The 23,738-nt window shown below is 31.6% G+C and overlaps 1 protein-coding gene across 3 annotated transcripts in view; it reads left to right on the top strand.

The window, feature by feature from the left end:
* LOC143067533 (saccharopine dehydrogenase-like oxidoreductase) overlaps positions 1–23,152 on the top strand; it is a 40,258-nt gene extending 17,106 nt beyond the window's left edge. The window contains exons 5-13 of one of the 3 annotated variants that reach the window (XM_076240868.1): positions 4,348–4,394; positions 5,412–5,542; positions 8,049–8,166; positions 9,417–9,480; positions 14,182–14,237; positions 15,124–15,180; positions 17,826–17,949; positions 18,795–18,876; positions 20,189–23,152. In XM_076240868.1, the coding sequence (XP_076096983.1) occupies positions 4,348–4,394; positions 5,412–5,542; positions 8,049–8,166; positions 9,417–9,480; positions 14,182–14,237; positions 15,124–15,180; positions 17,826–17,949; positions 18,795–18,876; positions 20,189–20,285 (776 nt within the window). In that variant the 3' untranslated portion in view covers positions 20,286–23,152. Of the gene's footprint in view, positions 1–4,347; positions 4,395–5,119; positions 5,251–5,411; positions 5,543–8,048; positions 8,167–9,416; positions 9,537–14,181; positions 14,238–15,123; positions 15,181–17,825; positions 17,950–18,794; positions 18,877–20,188 lie in introns of all 3 variants that reach the window. The other 2 variants (XM_076240866.1, XM_076240867.1) reach the window with 2 other exon arrangements.
* Positions 23,153–23,738: the final 586 nt, after the last annotated feature.

Below are 23,738 nucleotides of genomic sequence, written 5' to 3'. Positions count from 1 at the left end.
ATTTACTTTAATGTACTACTGCAACAGTTTGTCATCGCAACTCCTCTCAAACCACACAACAGAATTTCACGAAACCTTTTCAGATAATAAGGACATACTATGTAGTTGTGCATATCGACGGGAAATTGCGATTCAATTTTTTTTCTAGGAGTTACACCCTTTGAAATTATTTACTTTAATGTACTACTGCAACAGTTTGTCATCGCAACTCCTCTCAAACCACACAACAGAATTTCACGAAACCTTTTCAGATAATAAGGACATACTATGTAGTTGTGCATATCGACGCGAAATTGCGATTCAATTTTTTTTCTAGGAGTTACGCCCCTTTGAACTTATTTACTTTAATGTACAACTGCAACAGTTTGTCATCGCAACTCCTCTCAAACCACACAACAGAATTTCACGAAACCTTTTCAGATAATAAGGACATACTATCTAGTTGTGCATATCGACGCGAAATTGCGATTCAATCTTTTTTCTAGGAGTTACGCCCCTTTGAACTTATTTATTTTAATGTATTACTGCAACAGTTTGTCATCGCAACTCCTCTCAAACCACACAACAGAATTTCACGAAACCTTTTCAGATAATAAGGACATACTATGTAGTTGTGCATATCGACGGGAAATTGCGATTCAATTTTTTTTCTAGGAGTTACGCCCCTTTGAACTTATTTACTTTAATGTACTACTGCAACAGTTTGTCATCACAACTCCTCTCAAACCACACAACAGAATTTCACGAAACCTTTTCAGATAATAAGGACATACTATGTAGTTGTGCATATTGACGCGAAATTGCGATTCAATTTTTTTTTTAGGAGTTACGCCCCTTTGAACTTATTTACTTTAATGTATTACTGCAACAGTTTGTCATCGCAACTCCTCTCAAACCACACAACAGAATTTCACGAAACCTTTTCAGATAATAAGGACATACTATGTAGTTGTGCATATCGACGGGAAATTGCGATTCAATTTTTTTTCTAGGAGTTACGCCCCTTTGAACTTATTTACTTTAATGTACTACTGCAACAGTTTGTCATCGCAACTCCTCTCAAACCACACAACAGAATTTCATGAAACTTTGTAGATAATAAGGACATACTATGTAGATGTGCATATCAACAGGAAATTACGGTTCAATTTTTATACGACCGCAAATTTTGAAAAAATTTTCGTCGTATATTGCTATCACGTTGGCGTCGGCGTCGTCGTCGTCGTCGTCGTCGTCGTCGTCCGGCGTCCGAATACTTTTAGTTTTCGCACTCTAACTTTAGTAAAAGTGAATGGAAATCTATGAAATTTTAACACAAGGTTTATGACCACAAAAGGAAGGTTGGTATTGATTTTGGGAGTTTTGGTCCCAACATTGTAGGAATTAGGGGCCAAAAAGGGCCCAAATAAGCATTTTCTTGGTTTTCGCACTATAACTTTAGTTTAAGTTAATAGAAATCTATGAAATTTTGACACAAGGTTTATGACCACAAAAGAACGGTTGGGATTGATTTTGGGAGTTTTGGTCTCAACAGTTTAGGAATTAGGGGCCAAAAAAGGGCCCAAATAAGCATTATTCTTGGTTTTCGCACAATAACATTAGTTTAAGTAAATAGAAATCAATGAAATTTAAACACAATGTTAATGACTACAAAAGGAAGGTTGGTATTGATTTTGGGAGTTTAGGTCCCAACAGTTTAGGAATTAGGGGCCAAAAAGGGACCCAAATAAGCATTTTTCTTGGTTTTCGCACCATAACGTTAGTATAAGTAAATAGAAATCTATGAAATTTAAACACAAGGTTTATGACCATAAAAGGAAGGTTGGGTTTGATTTTGGGAGTTTTGGTCCCAACAGAATAAGGGGCCCAAAGGGTCCAAAATTAAACTTTGTTTGATTTCATCAAAATTGAATAATTGGGGTTCTTTGATATGCCGAATCTAACTGTCATGACTGTGTATGTAGATTCTTAACTTTTGGTCTGTTTTCAAATTGGTCTACATTAAGGTCCAAAGGGTCCAAAATTAAACTTAGTTTGATTTTGACAAAAAATCAATCAGTTAGGTTCTTTGATATGCTGAATCTAAAAATGTACTTAGATTCTTGATTATTGGCCCAGTTTTCAAGTTGGTCCAAATCGGGGTCCAAAATTAAACTTTGTTTGATTTCATCAAAAATTGAATAAATGGGGTTCTTTGATATACCAAATCTAACTGTGTATGTAGATTCTTCATTTTTGGTACTGTTTTCAAATTGGTCTACACTAAAGTCCAAAGGGTCCAAAATTAAACTTAGTCTGATTTTAACAAAAATTGAAATCTTGGGGTTCTTTGATATGCTGAATCCAAAAATGTACTTAGATTTTTTATTATGGGCCCAGTTTTCAAGTTGGTCCAAATCAGGATCTAAAATTATTATATTAAGTATTGTGCAATAGCAAGTCTTTTCAATTGCACAGTATTGCGCAATGGCAAGAAATATCTAATTGCACAATATTGTGAAATAGCAAATTTTTTTTTAATTAGAGTTATCTTTCTTTGTCCAGAATAGTAAGCAAGAAATATCTAATTGCAAAATATTGTGCAATAGCAAGATTTTTTTTTAATTGGAGTTATCTTTCTTTGTCCAGAATCAACTTAAATCTTTGTTATATACAATATACAATGTATATTCACTTTTTACTACCAACTGATAAATTAAAATAATCTTTACCATTCAGTGATAACAAGCAGTTTTTTTACATCTTATTTCCTTATCTTATCTAAAATGTTTTTAGATAATGTATGTTGGACATTTGCCAGACATGACTATGATGTCATTTTCTATTTTTATTTGCCCATTACTTTATGTAAATAACTTCATTGGAAATTTGCCAATATAAAATGTTGCTGATGAAGTTTTTTTTATTGTTTTATACAATAAACAATGTATATTCACTTTTACTACCAACCAATCTTTACCATTCAGTGATAACAAGCACTTTATTTTACATTTTAATATTTTATGATGTATTTAAAAGAGTAGTTATTGTTGCAAACTCCATTAGAAATTTGAATTGATATCAGTTTTGGAAAAAAGGAAACGGGGATGTGAAAAAAGGGGGGGGGGTAAATTTTTCTCATTTCAGATTTCATAAATAAAAAGAAAATTTCTTCAAACATTTTTTTGAGAGGATTAATATTCAACAGCATAGTGAATTGCTCAAAGGCAAAAACAAACTTTTAAGTTCATTAGACCACATTCATTCTGTGTCAGAAACCTATGCTGTGCCAACTATTTAATTTTAGATTTAAAAAGTTTGAAGAAGAAATCTTTAATTGTAAAATTTGTAAAATCTTGACATTTGTTTTGTGTAAAAAAAACCCATGTAATGTCAAAAATTTGATCACAATCCAAATTCAGAGCTGTATCACGCTAGAATGTTTTGTCCATACTTGCCCCAACTGTTCAGGGTTCGACCTCTGCGGTCGTATAAAGCTGCGCCCTGCGGAGCACCTGGTTTTTCTAGGAGTTATGCCCCTTTGAACTTATTTGCTTCAATGTACTTCTGCAACAGTTTGTCATCTCATCTCAACTCCTCTGAAAACACACAACGGAATTTCATGAAATTTTGTAGATAATAAGGACATACTATGTATATTGACAGGAAATTATTATTCAATATTTTTTCTTATACAATTTTTTTTTCTTATACTTATTTAATTTCTCCAATGACAATGTGGGGACGTGGGGTATGTGAGCGTGCTCACTAAGGTTCTTTAATTGAAATTGTAATGTGAGTTACACCATTGAAATTTAGGAATGTTAGTGTCACTGTTAAATTGTAATGTGAGTTACACCATTGAAATTTATAAATGTTAGTGTCACTGTTGGTAATTAATGTTGTAATTATGAGATAAAATATGTTCAATATGAATCTTGATTCTTATTAATTCATTGTTTTAATTGCTAAATAAAATATGAAAAGGAAACAAAAGATCAAATATGAATATATAAACTCTGCAATGATATGGAATATACACATTAGACATGTACAATGAGACTAAATGCATGATTTCATTTTAAAAAAAGGGCAAGGTATTATGATGCGATTATAACAGATAGTCGGTTGGTTGCTGTCAACCGATTATAATAGATAATCGGTTGGTGATTTCAACCGATTATCCAACACTAATACACAGTCATATACAATTCTGTCTTTAAAAACCACTTACATTTGAAAAATTTTAGTGTACTTGATATGAATAAAATTTTCTTTTCTATTTTTTTCAAATTTAAGAACTTAAACAATATAAGAATGTACTGACATCAGTATTCATCTGATCAATAACTTTTCTTTTATTTACAGGTGAAATCAATTCCATCGAAGCTTATCTGGACTTTGAAGCAAAAGAGGTAAAATTATATACTTTCATTAATCAGTTTCTTAACAGGATTTTTCATTTTGTTAAGCATAGTTGTATTTTATTGATATATTCCCTTAGTACTCAAAATTTCAACTTTATACAAACATTAGTCATATTTAGGTAGGTTGTTTAAGAAGAGACAAAGATATAGCAAATAAATCAAACACATTTTCATTTTTCCTACAAAATTCAATGCTTGTTTTCCATCTAAAATTCTAAAAAAGAAAGTTTTACATTATTTGAAAAAAAATCATGCAATTGACTAAAGGAGCTTAAAGCTGAATTTTGAAATCTATATACTATTGTAAAGTAAACATAGATTTTGCTTTGCTTGATAATGTTACATATTAAAAATTCAAGACGTCATATAGTGATAGCCTCATGGCTCTGCACAATATTCTTTCAATCTTTTGAGGAGCTGGCAAAGTCTTTTCCAAATACCATTAGAACTACTTCATAGGGACATGGCATAAGTCATCCCAAAATGAGGGTTTGGTGAATGATTATTTTCATTTAAAGAAATGCTGTTAGCTGCATTAGTATTTTGTAAAAAAAATGTATCAGCTTTGAAAGTATGTTGTTTCATATCAGTCAACAATATATTATCAGGAATGTTTTTTGAGATCACTGTGCTTTATTATTAGTTTACCTGTGTTTTGTTGTTGAAAGGTACTTTTATTAATAAAAAAAAAACAATTGAATTTCTATTTCAAGGGTATAGCTATTAATGTAACAACACTGGAATCAGCTGTTTATGGATTTGCTCATGCCGATGAATTGAAGAGTTTGAGAAAATCTCTGTACCCTGAACCATTACCAAAACCAAAATACAGGTTAAATAAAAGGTACAGCCATGAAAATCAAATTGCCACCTGATTTCTAATGGCTGAGACATGACATGCAATGCCTATGCGTTGAAAATAATCAATAGGTTAATTTTTGACATAAAAAATCTTTATTGGGTGTATAGATACAAAACTAAATCAGTGAAACTTATTTATTTTAGGGTTTAGTAGGTAATGTGACAACATTAGAATCAGCTGTTTATGGCTTTGCTCATGCTAATGAGCTGAAGAGTTTAAGGCGTTCTCTTTATCCAGAACCATTACCAAAGCCAAGCTATAAACTTCAAAAACGGTAACATAGAATGTGTTAAAAGGACACTTTACCTTTTTCTGACTGTCTGTCCATTTGTCTATACCATTGAACATTTGTCTAATTTTTTACAGAATTAAAAATAAGAGCTTACTGGAATTTGGTATCAGGTTTAATTATGTCAAAATTCTAAACCATGATCTGTTTTCAAATTCATCGTTCCTCAACTTCCTTCTAGCTGAAAAGTATAATAAATATTCTAATACATAATGGTCATTGAGGAACTTTCCTCACATTTTTTTTTAGACAACTACAAATAATTAGAGCTTCTTGAGGTTTGTTATTGGGGTTCAGTGCCTGATCCAGGGCCCTGGAAAATCCCCTTTTTTACAGTGAATCTGTCTGTAGCTCTCTGCTGTATTTTTCTTAGCAACTGTCAATCAGAGGTTCTTGATATTTCTTATCGAGCTTAATATTGTGTGTATTCTTTCATTTACATTCAAGTTTTCATACCTACCAGTTTTGATTTTAAAAGGTGCAACACCACATCCAAAATAACTAAACTTCTATTCTTCTATAGCATATTCATCTAAATATATTTTGTCTCATCTTTAAAGTTATTTTGAACAATTATTAAGAAGGAACTGGACTGCTTTCATTTGAAATTGAACCATCTGAATCTTTTTTTTTTAATCTTAAGTTTTTTAAATTCAATTTACAGTATTCACGAATAAATTTACTATATGTTATGAAAACTGCACATAGCCATTATATGTTATCAACCTAATGTAAAGTATAATACACAACAGTATAAATGGAAATAATTTAATGTTGGATGTAACGCGTCTTCTGATTGGCTGACGTTATTTTGTTATGAGCCCATAGACATAATTTAGTCATGTGACCGTGACGTCATCAACGTTTTTTCATGGTTTTCTACGGTTTAAAATGGAATTTAGAATTAAATTATAAGAAATGACTGTAATATTTTTTCTGTCTATTCGAAATAACATGAAAAATGTGGTGCACACTGTTAAATAACCCGCTACGCGCTTTATTCAGTGTGCACCACATTTTTTATGTTATTTCTTCATAGACAGAAAAAATATTACAGTCATTCCTTAAATGAAGGACTTTTCTCTGACAGATAAAATACTGAGGATATATTAATAGTACCAGTAATTTAGCACTACTATCGGATTAATTTGCATAACACGGTACTAGATCTTTTCTGTAACTGCTGCATTCACTGTTAATATTGTTTTTCTTTAATATAGTATGTATAGATTATAACATGCCCTTTTCCATATTGGCCCTGGTATCATCCCGAGACTCCCATATCAGCCTCGAGGCTTTAGCCGAGGGCCGATATGGGTCTAGGGATGATACCAGGGCCAATATGGAAAAGACATGTTATAATCTATTTATCACATATTTAAGTTTTGCAGAGAGGAGAAAAAAGTTCAATTACAACACCGTCATTGTTCGCCGTTGTCGTTAAGGACGCAATGACGTCACGTCATTTGGAATCAGAGCACAATATCAATACTGTAAACCGGGAAATTTTCGCGCTGTCTTTATTTCGCGTTTTATGAACACAATCTAAATTCGCGTCGCTTTGAATTCGCGATTTCCCTGTGGCTTATATAAATATTTTCACAAGGGATATATAAAGTGAAAAGCTTTACATGTATAGTAAATCAAGTGATACAATTAAACAGAAATCTTTTGTTTTCTGTTAATTAATGTTAAAAGAGATTAAAAGTTGTGTCTTGTCTGCTTGTAAAAACACATACACAAGAACAGAGAAGACGAGCTAATTAAGAGTGAATTAAATGCTGTCAGGATTGATGGTAATTAATCGATCTTTGATATGATTAATCTGTGTAGCAGATTCAACGAGGTTATAATTTTATAACTGATTGACAGGTATCATTGACACATTTGTAATGAGTGCTGTTTATGTAACAATATCGGTAGTGTCGCTTGCTTGTGATGTCTTCAATGCTAATGAGAGTTAAAGTAACGATTTCTTACATTGATTTTTATTTAAACTTGCAGTTTTAATTTAAGGTTATAATTTACAGTTATAATTAAAGGTTATAAGAAGTACAGGCTCGATCTGTCGTCGGTAAAATCCGTGTTATACAGTGGTCCCCTACATATCCTATTCATTTACGTATACATTTATGGTATTCATCTTATGAATAGATTTTCCTTGAAATTTTCGCTGTCGTTTTATATTCGCGTTTCAAGTCTTACCGCGAAAATAGCGAAAATTAAACTGCCGCGAAAATTTCCCTGTTTACAGTATACTCTTGTTTGCCCCGAGCAATTTTGAGGTTATTGCATATGCAAAACCTAAGGTATTCATAACAAATATGTGATAAGACATCTTATACATTAAAAAAATCCATTTTGAAGGCTTCAAATATTGGATGATGCAACTGTTTAATAGGGTAAACATATGTTTTGCTTAGTATATTACTATGACATAAGATGTTTTATAACTATTAATGTGACATATGTCTATTACTTTATCTTACAGAGGTGCTGTACATAAAAATGAAGTTGTCAATAAGTACTGTGTACCTTTCATGGGAAGTGACAAATCAGTGGTCAATAGAACACAAAGATATAACTATGAACACAACAAACAGAGACCGGTAATTGTTTAACTTTCTTCTATTCCATGTGGATTTTCAGCAGTTTTGATGCTTTTAATTCAATATCCAAAAAATTTTGAATAAAAACTTTTAAAAGTTTTTAACACTAACAGGCATGATTAAGTTGGGCTCTTAAATGAATAGAAGTCTATATGTCTATGAGACTTGTAAATTGTAAATGTAGCTCCTTCTTAATTGTTAGACAATATTGATGATATTCAAAAAATTCTGCCTGAGGACATGCATAAACAAATATAATCAATATGTTTGATGAGAGATAATCAACTTTAAATATATCAATATTGCAATATGAGATAGAAATCTTTTAAGCCCAACTCATAAACAGCTAGACAGACATTTAAGAATAACACAGTTTTGCGAGGGTACTCTCAGTTCTAGTTAACTGATATATTTATTGAAGGCGCAGGGAATGAAAATTCTTTATATTAAAGTCATAAGAAACGAGTTACCGGTGAAAAATAATGTTCTTCCAATTCTTGAACCAATGCATACAAACATCAATAACTTAGTCTTCTGTGCACGAATTTATAATTTTTTCGTGTAAATTTCGTATAAACGTCATTTTTTTTTTTTCAATCGGTCAGTGTTGTTGTGAAAATATGGCAGGTAATTAAAGTTCGTCTTTTGAAGACGAAGTTTAACGATTGTCACCTGTTTGTCAACAATCGACAAAAAATATACAAAAAAGCATGGAAATTGAGCACGTGTTTAACATGTAAATTCAGATAATAGTTTATTTTAAGGACATCCATGCGTATTTTGATCACCGGATTTTTACGAGATGGGTCACACTGAGGTCACTTTGCATGTGGAAAATATGTCGGGGAAATTGGTTCCTGGAAGGAAGCAATTAAAATAAAGTAAACTTCTTCTAAATATGAATAAATTAAAGAATTTTCTTCAGAAAAAAGTATATGTACATAAGTTTTATAATGAAAACTATCCATTGAGTTATAAAAAAATATTTGCATTATTTTTTTTGATTTGAGGTTTCTTATGACTTTAAGTTAAAAAAAGTAAGATTGATCATGTTATGTTTGAATACTAAATTCCAGAAAAATCAGAGTTATACACAAATACACAACAACATTCCTGAAATTCATGGCAAAATAAAAATTCCTTTTATCATATATAAAATGTCAAGTTTTGTCAACAGTACTTTCTCAGCAGGATCTGAATCTAGATTTAATCACATTTTGATGTTTAGTATTCCTGTTTATCTATTACAGATTCAGTTTGATCCTTACATAGCTTGCTCAGGAATATTACAGCTGATAGGAATGATGGTGTTTGGTATTATATTTGCTGTTTTGTCTAAGTTCAGCTTTGGACAGAGTCTTCTGATCAAGGTAGGGATTGTCACAATACGACTTTATAGGAATGATGGTGTTTGGTATTATATTTGTTGTTTTGTCTAAGTTCAGCTTTGGACAGAGTCTTCTGATCAAGGTAGGGATTGTCACAATACGACTTTATAGGAATGATGGTGTTTGGTATTATATTTGTTGTTTTGTCTAAGTTCAGCTTTGGACAGAGTCTTCTCATCAAGTTAGGGATTGTCACAATACGTCTCTATAGGAATGATGGTGTTTGGTATTATATTTGTTGTTTTGTCTAAGTTTAGCTTTGGACAGAGTCTTCTGATCAAGGTAGGGATTGTCACAATACGTCTCTATAGAAATGATGGTGTTTGGTATTATATTTGCTGTTTTATCTAAGTTCAGCTTTGGACAGAGTCTTCTCATCAAGGTAGGGATTGTCACAATACGTCTCTATAGGAATGATGGTGTTTGGTATTATATTTGCTGTTTTGTCTAAGTTTAGCTTTGGACAGAGTCTTCTCATCAAGTTAGGGATTGTCACAATACGTCTCTATAGGAATGATGGTGTAAGGTATTATATTTGCTGTTTTGTCTAAGTTTAGCTTTGGACAGGGTCTTCTCATCAAGGTAGGGATTGTCACAATACGTCTCTATAGGAATGATGGTGTTTGGTATTATATTTGTTGTTTTGTCTAAGTTTAGCTTTGGACAGAGTCTTCTCATCAAGTTAGGGATTGTCACAATACGTCTCTATAGGAATGATGGTGTAAGGTATTATATTTGCTGTTTTGTCTAAGTTTAGCTTTGGACAGAGTCTTCTCATCAAGGTATGGATTGTCACAATACGTCTCTATAGGAATGATGGTGTTTGGTATTATATTTGTTGTTTTGTCTAAGTTTAGCTTTGGACAGAGTCTTCTCATCAAGTTAGGGATTGTCACAATACGTCTCTATAGGAATGATGGTGTAAGGTATTATATTTGCTGTTTTGTCTAAGTTCAGCTTTGGACAGAGTCTTCTGATCAAGGTAAGGATTGTCACAATACGTCTCTATAGGAATGATGGTGTAAGGTATTATATTTGCTGTTTTGTCTAAGTTCAGCTTTGGACAGAGTCTTCTCATCAAGGTAAGGATTGTCACAATACGTCTCTATAGGAATGATGGTGTTTGGTATTATATTTGCTGTTTTGTCTAAGTTCAGCTTTGGACAGAGTCTTCTCATCAAGGTAAGGATTGTCACAATACGTCTCTATAGGAATGATGGTGTTTGGTATTATATTTGCTGTTTTGTCTAAGTTCAGCTTTGGACAGAGTCTTCTCATCAAGATAAGGATTGTCACAATACGTCTCTATAGGAATGATGGTGTTTGGTATTATATTTGCTGTTTTGTCTAAGTTCAGCTTTGGACAGAGTCTTCTCATCAAGGTAAGGATTGTCACAATACGTCTCTATAGGAATGATGGTGTAAGGTATTATATTTTCTGTTTTGTCTAAGTTTAGCTTTGGACAGAGTCTTCTCATCAAGGTAAGGATTGTCACAATACGTCTCTATAGGAATGATGGTGTAAGGTATTATATTTGCTGTTTTTTCTAAGTTTAGCTTTGGACAGAGTCTTCTCATCAAGGTAAGGATTGTCACAATACGTCTCTATAGGAATGATGGTGTAAGGTATTATATTTTCTGTTTTGTCTAAGTTTAGCTTTGGACAGAGTCTTCTCATCAAGGTAAGGATTGTCACAATACGTCTCTATAGGAATGATGGTGTAAGGTATTATATTTGCTGTTTTTTCTAAGTTTAGCTTTGGACAGAGTCTTCTCATCAAGGTAAGGATTGTCACAATACGTCTCTATAGGAATGATGGTGTAAGGTATTATATTTGCTGTTTTTTCTAAGTTTAGCTTTGGACAGAGTCTTCTCATCAAGGTAAGGATTGTCACAATACGTCTCTATAGGAATGATGGTGTAAGGTATTATATTTTCTGTTTTGTCTAAGTTTAGCTTTGGACAGAGTCTTCTCATCAAGGTAAGGATTGTCACAATACGTCTCTATAGGAATGATGGTGTAAGGTATTATATTTGCTGTTTTTTCTAAGTTTAGCTTTGGACAGAGTCTTCTCATCAAGGTAAGGATTGTCACAATACGTCTCTATAGGAATGATGGTGTAAGGTATTATATTTGCTGTTTTGTCTAAGTTTAGCTTTGGACAGAGTCTTCTCATCAAGGTAGGGATTGTCACAATACGTCTCTATAGGAATGATGGTGTTTGGTATTATATTTGCTGTTTTGTCTAAGTTTAGCTTTGGACAGAGTCTTCTCATCAAGGTAGGGATTGTCACAATACGTCTCTATAGGAATGATGGTGTTTGGTATTATATTTGCTGTTTTGTCTAAGTTTAGCTTTGGACAGAGTCTTCTCATCAAGGTAAGGATTGTCACAATACGTCTCTATAGGAATGATGGTGTAAGGTATTATATTTGCTGTTTTGTCTAAGTTTAGCTTTGGACAGAGTCTTCTCATCAAGGTAAGGATTGTCACAATACGTCTCTATAGGAATGATGGTGTAAGGTATTATATTTTCTGTTTTGTCTAAGTTTAGCTTTGGACAGAGTCTTCTCATCAAGGTAAGGATTGTCACAATACGTCTCTATAGGAATGATGGTGTAAGGTATTATATTTTCTGTTTTGTCTAAGTTTAGCTTTGGACAGAGTCTTCTCATCAAGGTAAGGATTGTCACAATACGTCTCTATAGGAATGATGGTGTAAGGTATTATATTTTCTGTTTTGTCTAAGTTTAGCTTTGGACAGGGTCTTCTCATCAAGGTAAGGATTGTCACAATACGTCTCTATAGGAATGATGGTGTTTGGTATTATATTTGCTGTTTTGTCTAAGTTCAGCTTTGGACAGAGTCTTCTCATCAAGGTAAGGATTGTCACAATACGTCTCTATAGGAATGATGGTGTAAGGTATTATATTTGCTGTTTTGTCTAAGTTTAGCTTTGGACAGAGTCTTCTCATCAAGGTAGGGATTGTCACAATACGTCTCTATAGGAATGATGGTGTAAGGTATTATATTTGCTGTTTTGTCTAAGTTAAGCTTTGGACAGAGTCTTCTCATCAAGGTAAGGATTGTCACAATACGTCTCTATAGGAATGATGGTGTAAGGTATTATATTTGCTGTTTTGTCTAAGTTTAGCTTTGGACAGAGTCTTCTCATCAAGGTAAGGATTGTCACAATACGTCTCTATAGGAATGATGGTGTAAGGTATTATATTTGCTGTTTTGTCTAAGTTTAGCTTTGGACAGAGTCTTCTCATCAAGGTAAGGATTGTCACAATACGTCTCTATAGGAATGATGGTGTTTGGTATTATATTTTCTGTTTTGTCTAAGTTTAGCTTTGGACAGGGTCTTCTCATCAAGGTAAGGATTGTCACAATACGTCTCTATAGGAATGATGGTGTTTGGTATTATATTTGCTGTTTTGTCTAAGTTTATCTTTGGACAGAGTCTTCACATCAAGGTAAGGATTGTCACAATACGTCTCTATAGGAATGATGGTGTTTGGTATTATATTTGCTGTTTTGTCTAAGTTCAGCTTTGGACAGAGTCTTCTCATCAAGGTAGGGATTGTCACAATACGTCTCTATAGGAATGATGGTGTTTGGTATTATATTTGCTGTTTTGTCTAAGTTTAGCTTTGGACAGAGTCTTCTCATCAAGGTAAGGATTGTCACAATACGTCTCTATAGGAATGATGGTGTAAGGTATTATATTTGTTGTTTTGTCTAAGTTTAGCTTTGGACAGAGTCTTCTCATCAAGGTAGGGATTGTCACAATACGTCTCTATAGGAATGATGGTGTAAGGTATTATATTTGTTGTTTTGTCTAAGTTCAGCTTTGGACAGAGTCTTCTCATCAAGGTAAGGATTGTCACAATACGTCTCTATAGGAATGATGGTGTTTGGTATTATATTTGTTGTTTTGTCTAAGTTCAGCTTTGGACAGAGTCTTCTCATCAAGGTAAGGATTGTCACAATACGTCTCTATAGGAATGATGGTGTAAGGTATTATATTTGTTGTTTTGTCTAAGTTTAGCTTTGGACAGAGTCTTCTCATCAAGGTAGGGATTGTCACAATACGTCTCTATAGGAATGATGGTGTAAGGTATTATATTTGTTGTTTTGTCTAAGTTCAGCTTTGGACAGAGTCTTCTCATCAAGGTAAGGATTGTCACAATACGTCTCTATAGGAATGATGGTGTTTGGTATTATATTTGTTGTTTTGTCTAAGTTCAGCTTTGGACAGAGTCTTCTCATCAAGGTAAGGATTGTCACAATACGTCTCTATAGGAATGATGGTGTTTGGTATTATATTTGCTGTTTTGTCTAAGTTCAGCTTTGGACAGAGTCTTCTCATCAAGGTAAGGATTGTCACAATACGTCTCTATAGGAATGATGGTGTTTGGTATTATATTTGCTGTTTTGTCTAAGTTCAGCTTTGGACAGAGTCTTCTCATCAAGGTAAGGATTGTCACAATACGTCTCTATAGGAATGATGGTGTAAGGTATTATATTTGCTGTTTTGTCTTAAGTTCAGCTTTGGACAGAGTCTTCTCATCAAGGTAAGGATTGTCACAATACGTCTCTATAGGAATGATGGTGTAAGGTATTATATTTTCTGTTTTGTCTAAGTTCAGCTTTGGACAGAGTCTTCTCATCAAGGTAAGGATTGTCACAATACGTCTCTATAGGAATGATGGTGTTTGGTATTATATTTGCTGTTTTGTCTAAGTTCAGCTTTGGACAGAGTCTTCTCATCAAGGTAAGGATTGTCACAATACGTCTCTATAGCCATTTGAAATACTGTAAATTCAGAAACAATTGTGAGGTTATAATTTTTTTAAATGCAAATATTGTGACTGTATGAGTATCTCAATAAAAACTCCCATTCTGATATCAAATATGTATAAACTGTATGGAGATTTCCTTATAATCTCAATAATTAATTTAAATTTTTGTTTTTTTTCCACATAGCAATAATAAATGCATGCAATAATTTCTGAATTTTCATTACCTAAAAGTAACTTGACCACATTATATCTGTTATTAGAAATGAAAACACATATAAAGAAAATCCTAGCTGAAGATATTAATCTTCATCTTCATGTTCAGTTACTGCCAGAGTTATTATTATTCACTTATATAAATAAACTTTCAATATGTAACATTTTAAAGAAAAAATAAAGTGCAAAATCGGTTCAATACTTTTCATCTATTAACTTGAATGGCTTCAGTGATGTAACTAGTGACTCCATATTATTCACAGGTTTTGAATATAACTAAGTAGAAGCTCACTACATTATCTGGAGTGTTACTAGTTGACCATTTTTTTTTTTAAAGATTCAACTAAAAGAAGCATCATTATTTATTCATTAAGGACATCTATTACAAGGACCATATACATGTTTTGCATCAGACAGAAGTTAAACAACAGTTTTTGTAGAATCAACAAAATGACAAGAAAATGCAAAGAAAAATCATTTTAATATAAAAAGGCTCATATTATTCTCCCAATATGTGTTTTAATAATTATTTTTTTCCTTTTCAGTATCCTGAAATTTTTACATTTGGTGCCTTCAAGAAATCTGGACCAACCAAAAAACAGGTAGATTGTCAACAAATATTTGATAAATATTTTGATCTGTCTTCTTATACTTTTAATAAAAATTGACCAGATTTGAAAAAAAGCAGAAATGAGAAATATTTTTTATATAACTGCTTGTTTGTCCTAGTAAACACTATAAGTAGATCTGATTGAACTGTTTGTCCTAGTAAAAACTATAAGTAGATCTGATTGAATTGCATTTGTAAAACTATAAGCAGATCTGATTGAACTGTTTGTCCTAGTAAAAACTATAAGTAGATCTGATTGAACTGCATTTGGTTCCAATACTTACATCCTTGCTCATATACATGTATGCAATAAACATTTTCTGCAAATTATTTATAAAAAAAAATAATCTTTTTTTATATTATTTATATTTTATTTATGATCTGACATGTTTATTACAGCTATAACAACATGTTTAATAGTGAATGCTGAAAGCAGGTTAAAAGAGTGATTTCGTTTGTCAAACTGTTTTAGATACTGAAAATTTTATCATAAAGCCTTTCACCAGAATGTTGAATTTTGTTGGGATATAACTAACATTGCATTTAAAAAAAAATGACTCAAACCCAGATTATCCTGTCTTGATTGTTTCCAAAGTTTTTATCCCCATTTCCAATTATTTTTGATCCTATGTTTGCAAGCATGTTTAAATCATTAGAAATTCTATTTTTTCCAACCTTTAAAGCTTTATATTTCAGAAGGTAGAAGACCAAAGGTTTATGTCATATCTTGTTTACAAATATGTTTCATCAGTCACATGTCCATTGTCCTGTATCTCATGTTCATAGTTCAGCAAATGCTTAAAAATCTGTATAGGGTTTTTGTGATCTGAATTTTAAGGATAGCCTTGCATGTACTACATGATGGTCTGGCAGGTCTCAACGGACTTTGACCTTATGTTTGTGGTTTATTGGTCAATGTTAAGTTTTCATGGTTAGTCATTTATAAGAAGTTATAAGATATTATTTTTAGTTGTTGGGACTGTTTCTCAATTTCTACATAGGTTAACTATAAGTATAGAATGAAAGTATGCTGAACATGTCAATCTTGCAAGGTTCACATGACAAAGCCCTTATTTCACGATTCATTAGTAAACATTATTTTTCAGTGATTAGGTCTGTTTCTCAAATAATGAAAGCAATAAGTAGGTTAACCATATTTGATGTATGGAATGAAAGTATTGTGTACTTGTCTTTCTGGCAAGGAATTCATGACCTTGACCTTATTTCCTAATTCATTAGTAAACATTATTTTTAAGTGATTGAGTCTGTTTCTAAAATATTGTAAGCAATAAGAAGGTTAATCATAAGGTTAACATGTGGTTCTGGAAGGGTTCACTTGACTTTATTTACATGGATCATTGATAATCAAAAGTTTATGTTGGACTTCAGGTACTTTCATCATTTACTCAATAATGATCAGTAAAGCATTTCAGTGTGTGTACTTTCTTTGCTGTAGTACGTATTGTAGTGAATGGGAAAGTTATCTTTATAGAAAAGGTATTTCTTATGAAATATTCCTTAGGGACGACATCAAAAGTTCAATGTAGGATAAAAACCTTAATTCACATAGTTTTTTCACTGACCCCCCACCCCCCTCTTAACTTAATTTGGGAAAAATTGAATTACCAATAGGGATATATGTAAAAGTCGATTTTAGATATACAAAACTTGCAGAATTTTAACACCCCCCACCCCCAAACTATTTGATTTAAGTTTTTTATCCTACATCGATCTTTTGATGTCATCCCTTACTGATGAATGCCAAAAAATTATTGAAATACCGGTACTTGTATCATCAACTTTATTCATTTAGTCAAAATTTAAAGTCACTATTTTTAATCTTTTAACCAGAACATATAGTTTCAAGAAATCTTATAAAGAATATACCAGTTTTTATTATGGCCCCAAAGTTGTCGGTGCCATATAGTTTTACACTTGTCCGAAATTCCGTAATTCTGTCATTCCGTCATTCCGCAACAAACCATTATACAGAGTTTTTTTTCTAAACGCCTTCAGATATTGGACTGATTTTTGGTATGTGAGTTAACCATGATGAGTTACAGATCAAGTTTAAGTTTCTTTCTGCTCCGCTAATTTTTGCCAAAATTACAGGCTTTGGACTTTGATAAATTGTTGAAAATCACAGTTATACAGACTTTTTTTCTAAATGCTTTCAGATATTAGGCTGATTTTTGGTATGTGAGTTAACCATGATAAATTACTGATCAAGTTTAAGTTTCGTTCCGCTCCGCTAATTTTTGCAGAAATTACGGGATTTGGACTTTGATAAATTGTTGAAAGTCACAGTTATACAGACTTTTTTTCACCAAGCATTGTGATACATAAATATATAGATAATTCATAATACATATATTGATATTAAATTTTTCAATAACAGTCTAAAATTAAAAAGTTAGATATGCTAATCATCATATTTGTGTCCACATGTGTTATTGAAATTGCAGATTTTTCAACTTTTTGAGACAGGGCCATTTGTGTCGCTTTGACACATCTAGTTTTGGACTCAATGCCTCTATACACACGAGAGACGATATATGAATATATTTTACGTGTATTCTGTGTACGTGTAGACTGAATACTAATCTTACCTATATAGATTCTATTTTTGTTTAACAGATTGAGAATACCTCATTTTCCATGACACTTGTAAGTAAAGGATGGAGCACTAAGTTGGAGGACCCAGCAGAACAACATACAGACAAACCTGAAGTGGTCTCTATAACCAAAGTCTTTGGACCAGGTAAATGACCTCTACGTCATATACTGTTCAAGTACGACTAACCCCTTAGATAATTCATTATATAGTCTTTATGATAGAATCAGGAAATAGTTTTGTATCAATCTATTTATAAACATGTCTACAATTTATCAGATGATAAAATTGAGAATGGAAATGGGGAATGTGTCAAATAGACAACTACCCGACCATAGAGCAGACAACACCCGAAGGCCAACTATGGGTCTTCAATGCAGCGAGAAACTCACGCACCAGGAGGAGTCCTTCAACTGGCCCATAAACAAATATGTATACTAGTTCAGTGATAATGGACGTCATACTAAACTCAAAATTATAAACATAATAATAAAATTAAAAATCATGACTAACAAAAGTCAGAGGCTCCTGACTTGGAACAGGCGCAAAAATGTTGGGGGGGTTAAACATGTTTTTTTGAGATGTTAACCTCCCCTTATACCTCTAGCCAATGTAGATAAAACAAACACACATCAATAAGATTTTTTTTATGTTTAATTTTCATTTCTTTTCTTCATTTTGAAAAAAAAAGAAATGAAGTGTTTTGTAACAGCTGTGTTTAAAGATTTACATTCAAAGGGGGCACTAGCTGTCAAATTCATGTTCATCGATTAACCTCAAATATAAATGTTCAACAATGTATAACTTTCTCATTATCTCATAGGGTAATATGCAAATTTTTGGCAAAACCACAAAATCAAGCATCACCAAAAATGTATATTTTCTATTATCCACTAAAATTGGTACCCATAACAATAAATAAATTCACAGTATATAAGGATATGAAGATTTGACATTTATGCTATAATGATTTTTACATGTATGTTTTACAGAACCAGGATATGTAACAACCCCAATTTGTATGGTACAGTGTGGACTGGTTCTCTTGAAAGAGAAGAGTAAGATGCCTAAAGGGTAAGTACATTACTGGAACAGTATAGGGTACATTTAAAATCAGAATATCATTTTTAGTCCACCCCACCTGGCCTAAAGAAAATCTGACAACTGGTTTTGTTGATGATTTCTATTTTTTTTTGCAGTTATCTTTATTATCTCAAAAAATAAAGTAGCTAAGTCCAACATGTAAATTGCTAAAGTGATCATCAACACAAGGCTTTACTAGTATGTATATTTTGGTCATTATCTTTTTCATCAGGTGAGTGGTACAAGCACAGGTCAGGTGTACCTTTAATTTACTTTATTGCCTTTGTATTTCATTGTAGTTGGAAATGTCATTTTTAAAAACTCTAAATTAATAGAATTTTTGTTGTCATTCTAAATGCATGAAATATTAGCCACTTGACACTTAACAAACAAGAGTTACAAAAATGATATGTTAGTTGGAAGTATTTTAAGGTGTAAAGGACTGACATTACATGGTAAATTGAATGGACAGATTTATGATGTTTTTTGGTATTTAGCTGAACAGTCTCTGAATGACTCACTTTAGACCTGTCTATGAGATAACAGTAAGAGGTCATGCAACAATTACTTTTCAATTATTATCTTATTTTGTGATTCAATATTTTGCTGGAACTTGTGTGACTTTCAAGTTATGGCAGATGAACGTGCACACAAGTGTAAATGTGATCTCTCAAGATTAGAACATTATAATGTTCTGTAATTTACCAAAATTATTGTGAGGTTTTTATAGATATGAATGATGCAGCTGTGTGTGATTCACAATAATAAGAACTCACATTCTGATATTACATATATTTGTATGCAGATTTTTGTTTCATTTTTTAAAGATTACAAAGATAAATATAAAAAAGAAGATGTGGTGTGATTGCTAATGAGACAACTATCCACAAGAGATCAAAATGACACAGACATTAACAACTATAGGTCACCGTACTGCCTTCAACAATGAGCAAAGCCCATACCGCATAGTCAGCTATAAAAGGCCCCGATATGACAATGTAAAACAATTCGAACGAGAAAACTAATAATAAATGCATGCTATTTGGAAATTAGTATGGCGTTCATTATCACTGAACTAGTATATATTTGTGTAGGGGCCAGCTGAAGGACGCCTCCGGGTGCGGGAATTTCTCGCTACATTGAAGACCTGTTGGTGACCTTCTGCTGTTGTTTTTTTCTATGGTCGGGTTGTTGTCTCTTTGGCACATTCCCCATTTCCATTCTCAATTTTATGCATTAACTTCTGAATTAACCAGAATTGACATATAATTTAATGAATTTCTATTTGTTGTTTATTTTGCAGTGGTGGAGTACTGACACCAGGTTCTGCCTTTGCTGACACAAGTTTGATTGACAGACTTCAGAACCACAACATTAAATTCCAAGAGGTTAAAGAGTAAATGGTGCTGTAGAGTTCATTGGTTCAATTGTAGAAAAAACTATTATTATTTCTTATTGTAAGATTAGAATATATATATACTTTACATTCATTCTTTAACTCACTGCTGCAAAAACTGAAAATCATGGAATTCATTGTTATAATTTGAAACAAAACTAAGATAAATTCATAAATATAATTAGTGTTCAATGCAAATTCAATAGATTCCAAAATATTGTGATATGTTCCTTTGGACATAGCATGTCAGTTGGTCTCCCAAATTTAGAAGTTGCTATTACTTAATTTGTTATCTAAAAAAACTTGTTTTTATAAACCTCAATGAAAAAGGTTTATTTTCAGATACAAATATCAAAGAAATCTAAGAAAATTAATTGGGTACATCAGGAAAAATATCTGAAGATTGCCTGTTCTTATAATTCCTTCTAAAGGTCAAGGAAAGATAACTCAAATTACCTTTTTCTAAAGCATTGAATTTTGATGTAAAAAAAATTTATTGTAGAAAAAAATAAATCTCAGTGCAAAATTTTTGAAAAGAAACATTACGGTAATGAAAAACCAATCACCTGCAATCTTAAAAAATTATGGCTATATGAGAATTAATTTTACATATCCTAAAATCTGTAGATTATTCTTTTAATTTATTTACATAGTTTTTACATGTCCATAGCATATGTTTAATTTTGTGGCTTAATGGTGCATATATTGCTTTGTCAGCAATAAAGCTGTGTTATGATGTTTATTGTTGAACAAAATAGAGGAACAATTTTTATGTTACAACCAATAAATATTTTTTCAAAAGATTGCAAATGTGAGACTATGTGGGAATTTTTATACCAATTTAAAGGTGTTGAATAGTGCTGCTTTTTGTTGTATATTATCTATTCATTTATGTGATCATATTTATATAGCTGTATATCACAAAATAATGTTGTGATCATTAAAATGCTTTGGATTTACTTTTGAAAGATGGGCATTGATAGTTTATATAAACTGACTTGAAAATAAGTATTATGTATTAGCATTATGTGTATGCAAAGATGTCAAGAAATAAATGGAAAATGTTGCTTTGATTCCCCCCAAAAAGATAAATTCATATAAAATTAAAACAGATGAGGCCCAAAGCTACAATCAGTGAAATTTGCAGCCTATCTAGCCTCTATCGTCTGTTTTAAACATGGAGGAGTTTCCTTTTGAGAGTTTGATCAAATATGGAAACTATTTGGTGTCCCTGTTCTAATTTTTGTAAACAATGTAACATCTTGTCAAATATTTATGTGAAATTGCTAATAGACGTTATTGTGTAACTGTTAGAAGTATGTCTCAATAACTTGAGCAGTTAATGCATTTGAGATTAATATATAGTTTAAAATTTAACTAAACATAACTTTTGCAAGATAAGTGAAAAATAAACATTCAAGTCACTTGCAATCCAAAGAATATATGTGGTGACATAAATATTATTTAAAAAACTGTGATAATTTTGTACTTTAAACTACCAAATTTAAAAAATGTAAATTTATTGTATTGCATAATTCTATTGAAATAATCTGTACATAGAAGGGTAGGGTAATTGGTTGTTGAAATACTTATATTTATATATATATTTATTTATGATTAGAGGGTTCTAACATATATATTTTTAATTATTTTGAAGGACAAAATCTTTATGAAACAATATTTATCTTTTTACAGTAAAATTAAAAGAATAATGCTCAAAAATAAGGTTTTTGAAAAGTTTTTTGTTTGTTTGTTAAATTGAAAAAGGAAATTTGTATTTGATGACTTAAAATTCCTAAATTATGATTCAGTTGTGAATTTGATAATTGTTACATTGGCTTAGTTATGTATTTTTCTACTTTTATATTGACATTGCTAAATAATTTTGTTTTTATGTCTGTGCTGTTATTACTATAGTAACTGTTCAGTGTCTGTTGATGTTTCCAGACTTAGTTTAAATATGGTTTGTAAATTATATTTATGCACTGTATTTCACAGCTCTATTTCTATTGGTTCATTAATAAAGGTTTAGACTATATATAATAACATAAATTCTTTTTTATTTTCAATAGTCATTAATTTTAATAAAGATTAATTTAGCTAAAGATAAGAGAAATTATTAAGATATCAATGATAGTGAAAATTATGATTGTTTTACAAAACAGCTGGTAAAAAACCCTAGTTAACATTTAGGGAAAGTAAAACTAGCTTGTCTGTTGATTCTAAAAACACAGATCTATTACTTTTGTATGCATAATTAGGATACACTATTTTATTGTCATACTAGGGTACTAAAATACCTTAAATTAGACACCAGTCATCCTTAAGTTAAAGTTAAATATACTAAGACAGGTCTGGTATCGACCTCTTAATGCACACAGTCATGTTTTTGGTAAGAATTCTTTACTTAAATATACTGTCTTCATATATTGTCAACTCTGGTAAAATTGAATGTCCTTCAATTCTATCTATTTTAACTTAACATCTACATAAATGCCAGAACTTGTAGCTTTTCTAGCAAGTAGTTCAAACTTGTCATAATGTAATTAATTTGTGCAATAATTATGAAGAATTATTTACTTTTCAAATTATGTATGAGTTGAATATTGTAAAATCATAGGAAAGTCTGGCAAATCGTGGACATTAGTTATGTACTTTTCAACTTTACAAATATGAATTTACCTGTAAATGTCTATATGATTTAATACTTTTTTTTATGGTTTGCAGTCTAATCAGTATTCCACCATGCCCTTGTATACATTATTTCCCCCAAAAAAACTTGACAGATTGTAAACGTGTTTTGACTGCTTTTTGTGCCTTTTCTCATGTTATGCATTATTGTTGAATTTTGGAATAAATATTCAAAGCTTAGTTATGTTGTGTTATGAATTGCATAAAGGAAGTCAATAATTGTATGCTGTTTAGTTATGAGATTAGTTCTGCAACATTGCCTTAACTTAACAAATGAACAGTAACTTGTTCAGAGATTATTCAGAAGTAAGTAGCATTGTTCTTTTCCTATTTATAAGTTTATCTGGTCCATAATCTTGCTGTTGTCAATCCATCAATCCATCGGACTGTTTTTTTGGGAAATAAGAAAAATGATATTACTTCTGATGACACATTTATCTAAACCCAATGATAAGATTGATTGATTGTTGTTTGATGACACATTTATCTAAACCCAATGACAAGATTGATTGATTATTGTTTGCTTTATGTTTAGTGGCAAATATTTCATGTATGTTCAGAACAAAACCAAATCAACAATAAAATAGCTAGGAGCTGTCAGCCCCTCAAAGAGTTTCTGCTTACAGCATCTGAGAAATAGATCAAACCACAAAAACTAAACATTGATCAACATTGCCTAATGTCTTATGGAAATGATGTCAAGGTTAGACGACACCTGTCAGATGGATATGTACACCTTATAATAACCACATACACCAAATATAAT

This window comes from Mytilus galloprovincialis, chromosome 3, assembly GCF_965363235.1.
Source record: "Mytilus galloprovincialis chromosome 3, xbMytGall1.hap1.1, whole genome shotgun sequence".
Classification (NCBI taxonomy): domain Eukaryota; kingdom Metazoa; phylum Mollusca; class Bivalvia; order Mytilida; family Mytilidae; genus Mytilus; species Mytilus galloprovincialis.
Note: the sequence above shows the minus strand (reverse complement) of the source record. Positions and strands in the feature narration are given on the sequence as shown.